Source organism: Octopus bimaculoides, chromosome 19 (genome assembly GCF_001194135.2).
Source record: "Octopus bimaculoides isolate UCB-OBI-ISO-001 chromosome 19, ASM119413v2, whole genome shotgun sequence".
Classification (NCBI taxonomy): domain Eukaryota; kingdom Metazoa; phylum Mollusca; class Cephalopoda; order Octopoda; family Octopodidae; genus Octopus; species Octopus bimaculoides.
This window is the reverse complement of record NC_068999.1, coordinates 11,556,290-11,560,443: the sequence shown is the minus strand read 5'-3', so window position 1 is coordinate 11,560,443 and position 4,154 is coordinate 11,556,290. Positions and strand designations below refer to the sequence as shown.

The window sequence follows — 4,154 nt, the reverse complement described above, 5'->3', positions numbered from 1 at the left end:
ATATATATACCATGTCTTCTTGTGTGTATGTGTATGTGTACGTATGCTTGTGTTTGGGAGTGCGACTCAATTTATGCGTATGTGTAGCAGCATCGTTCAGATCCTATGAGATTTCTATACACATTTCATGAGTAGGTTTGTTTGTTCTCTCATTTGTTTTTTTTTTCATTTTTCTTTTTTTTTTTGTAGCAACGTAATTCTGATGAAAGAATCGAAGCCCCACGATGACACAGAGCACACGTCATTTCTTCTCGACAGCATGAAAATGTTGTTTACGAACGAAATCGAACAAACCAGTTGTAGCAAAGTGAATGCAGAAAGCGGCAGAAAGAATAGGACGATGGACATGTAGTAAGAAATGAGAAAATAGTGACGTCAGTGAAAGACAGAAAGAAAGAGAGAAAGTGAGGTGGGGGTTAGAAAAAAAGAGTATGTGTGTCAGCGAATGAAAAAAAATGATAGAAAGAGACAGATTGTGAAGGAGAGAGAGGCGGAGATGTTAGGGAAGATAAAGAGGCAAGGAATGAATGTATAAGCAACATGTAGTTCAGCTCTGCACCATGCATATCACACGGTGTCTTCTTAACATCTTACACCGGTCGCGTATCCGTTTTAAACCGGTGACTTGTCAAAACTTGTATCCTCGCATTTTAGTTATCCGTGTTTCGTGACAGATATAAGAACGATGTTGTCGTGGATGATGATCAAACTCTTCTTTTTTCTTTCTTTTTTTTTTTTGCCCACGGTCAGCCTTGAACCTCTATATACAAGTCCAAATGTACTCCAACTGTGAAATTCCTGACTTTTTCGTTTTTGTTTTTTTTTTATTTATTTATTTATGTGTTAGTCATGTTGCAATCTAGGACGCCATTATCCTATATGTCCTTCGTATTTCGGAAAATATGGTTTCTATGTCTAGCATATTGTACATCCCTCTGTATAGAGTCACTCATAGCTTGCTTCAAAACAGACATAAATGAAATATACTGAAGTGAGTAGAATATGTATTCTGTCCTTGTCGACTATCTGAAGGCAAATGCCTTTATTTTGTATTTGTTAAGCAAATGGTAAAGATTGGTAAATCTGCTAGCTGTTCTATTGTGCAGTATTGTGGTCCATTGTGGTCGCGGAAGGACTTGATTGGACGAGAATTTTCTTAGAAAGACGTGAAAAGAGGGGAAAAAAATATCCATTTTGTTTGTGCCTATACACAAGATTGTATGTGTGCAAATAGTAGATGCGTGTGTTTGTTTGTGTGGTGAATGTGTGAGTGTGTCTGCATATACTCTCAACAATAAACAATAAAGAATGATTAAACACCTGATAATAGAGAAACTGACAAAGACAGAGACAAAGATACAAAGATCATACACGCATATATATGAATATATGTCGAACATTCAATATATATCTCAACTCTTTGTATATATCACTCTCTTTAGCTATCTATCTATCTATCTATCTATCTTTCTATCTATCTATTTATCTATCTATTTATCTATCTTTCTATCGGTGTGTGAATCTGTGTGTGATTGTGTAGCGGGATAGACATAAGATTTGAAGCATCCCACTTAAGTCCGTAAAATCTATTTATTGATATATATATTTAACTTATCCATTGAATTCTTTCTTTATTTAGGACCGAGGTATGAAATCTGAGGGAAATGATGTGACTATTTTTTCCAAGACCAGCGATTTCGCAGTAGTTGTCATAATAGCTAGTCTTGTTTCTATTAGAAAAACGTGTGTCTATGCAGTTACTGCCAACGATGTTTTAAAAGCAATTTTTAATATTGGTTTCAAATTTCGGCAGAAGCCTAGGAATATTTGGGATGATGGTAAGTCGATTGCTTTGACCTGAGTTCTTAATTGGCATTTATACTGATGAAAGGCAATGCCGACCTCAGCTTTGTGCAAAAATTTGAAACAGACATTGGTAACATTTCTGGTGGTGTGGTTGATGATGACGGTAGTTGTCGCAGAGTTAGGCTAAATGTCAATTCTTCCGCATTTTTACGTTGTGTTCAGATATCTCCGTGATCACCTTAACATGTCTCCTTTCGTGTTTGATAAAATAAATTGCCAGTGAAGTTCAAGGTTCCATGTAATTGTCAAACATCCTTCCACGTACCGAAATTTGTAACATTTATTTATTTATTATTTTTATTATTATTATTATCATTATTATTATTATTATTATTATTATTATTATTATTATTATTATTATTATTATTATTATTATTATTATTATTGTTGTTGTTGTTGTTGTTGTTATTATTATTATTATTATTATTATTATTATTATTATTATTATTATTATAATTATTATTATTATTATTATTTACTTTTAATTTGTATGTTTGTTACAATCACTCGCCGACTTACATCCAGCATCCTAGGAAGAGTGAAGGATAAGAGGTGTTACAGCATGACAGAAAGCTTCGAGATGGCAAGTGGCAGGGGCAGTAGCGAAATAGCCTCATGTAATACAACGCAGGTATTTAAATTGATAGGGTGTTTCTAAGGATGTGCGCATGTTTTTCTGAGATATGGTTCTCCTGGGACTTCTCTGTGATATGGTTCTCCTGGGATATTATCTAGATATTTCTGACATCCCTTTCTTATCATACCAAGGGGCCCCACAATAACAGGAACAATTTTCGTTTTAAGATTTTACATCTCCTTATATTTACCTAATATGTCATATTCCTTTACAGATACATTTTTATCAGTGGAAGCACTTACAACTATTAGTGTACAAGTATCCCCCCCCCAACATCGCTTGACAACCGATGCTGGTGTGTTTATGTCCCCGTAACTTAGCGGTTCGGCAAAAAGAGACCGATAGAATAAGTACTAGGCTTACAGAGAATAAGTCTTGGGGTTGATTTGATCGACTAAAGGCGATGCCCCAGCATGGACGCAGTCAAATGACTGAAACAAGTAAAAGAGAGAGTAAAGAGTATAAGGGCACGAAACTATTTGATATAAAAGAGCGATCTTTGAGACCTAAATACTTGGCTTGTAGAATAGGTGTATAAGAAGATAAATACATCTCATGTGGACATAAAATTAGAACTGGGTGTGTCAAAAAATAAAGCTCTTTTCTATACGAATCCATTTATCAACGAAGAAATATATAAAATAGCTACTTAATACCAGCTCATAGTGTGTGAATAATTAGACAGCAGGAGACAAAAAGGTATTATTGAGTATGGCAAATCGGCAAGCTCTCTAGGTCCGGAAAAAACGTATGCATGATATACTTCTCTCATGCAAGAAAAACCGGAAGTAAACACCGGTCTCAGGATGTGTTTTGATTTATATTCATCCTAACGCCAAAACCCCCGTCTCCCTTGGACGATATCTTTTCACCAATCCTCCTTACATTTACATATCATACTATTGTCCTTCGGCTGACATATAAACATTGTTTACATTAAGACATAAACACAGAGAAAATACTCACATATATATAAGCTCAGAGAGAAATCCATTCTATGTATACAAAATTTTTCAGCACGTTGCATCTTTAGAAAATTTTATTTCTTTCATTCAATGATACCATTTTTACATTCATTCATTCATCCTTTATTCCATATTCTTCGATATCTCCATGTTTTTCTCTCCCTTATGATGCACTCTCCAAAGAAAAATATAAACATAAAAGAGAGAAGTCACGGATTATTTACCTGCATCTTAACTGGTACACATAATTTCATTGAGAGTTCTTTTGTACTCAATAACCTCTTTTTATTAGTATTTTCATATTATTCATTTTTAAGCTGATAGCTAACGGCACTTCTTACAAGCAACATTGACAAGCATTGTACTCTAACAAATATGAGAATGCGTGTGGTCACACACGTACACATCTTATACATAGATGTATACACATACCTATGCATGTACACGGACATATATTAAACATACGTAGTTACGTGTATATGTATATGTATGTGCTCGCGTGTGTGTGTGTGTGTGTGTAAAGTATTATAAATAGTGTCTTTGATGGATTTAATATACATATATTATTTAACAATTGTACGTTCTCGTAAAATATTCTACAACACCGAAATGTTAGCAACAAGCATGTGTACATGTATGTATAAATGCACGTGCCAAGATATATATATATATATATATATATATAT

General features: G+C 34.2%; 1 protein-coding gene across 1 annotated transcript in view; it reads right to left on the bottom strand.

The window, feature by feature from the left end:
- LOC128250156 (probable serine/threonine-protein kinase clkA) overlaps positions 1-4,154 on the bottom strand; it is a gene marked incomplete at its 3' end in the record, with an annotated part of 265,160 nt that overhangs the window by 109,057 nt on the left and 151,949 nt on the right. Inside the window, 2 exon segments of the mRNA XM_052974897.1 lie at positions 2,158-2,344; positions 2,694-2,709. Coding sequence (XP_052830857.1) covers positions 2,158-2,344; positions 2,694-2,709 — 203 coding nt within the window.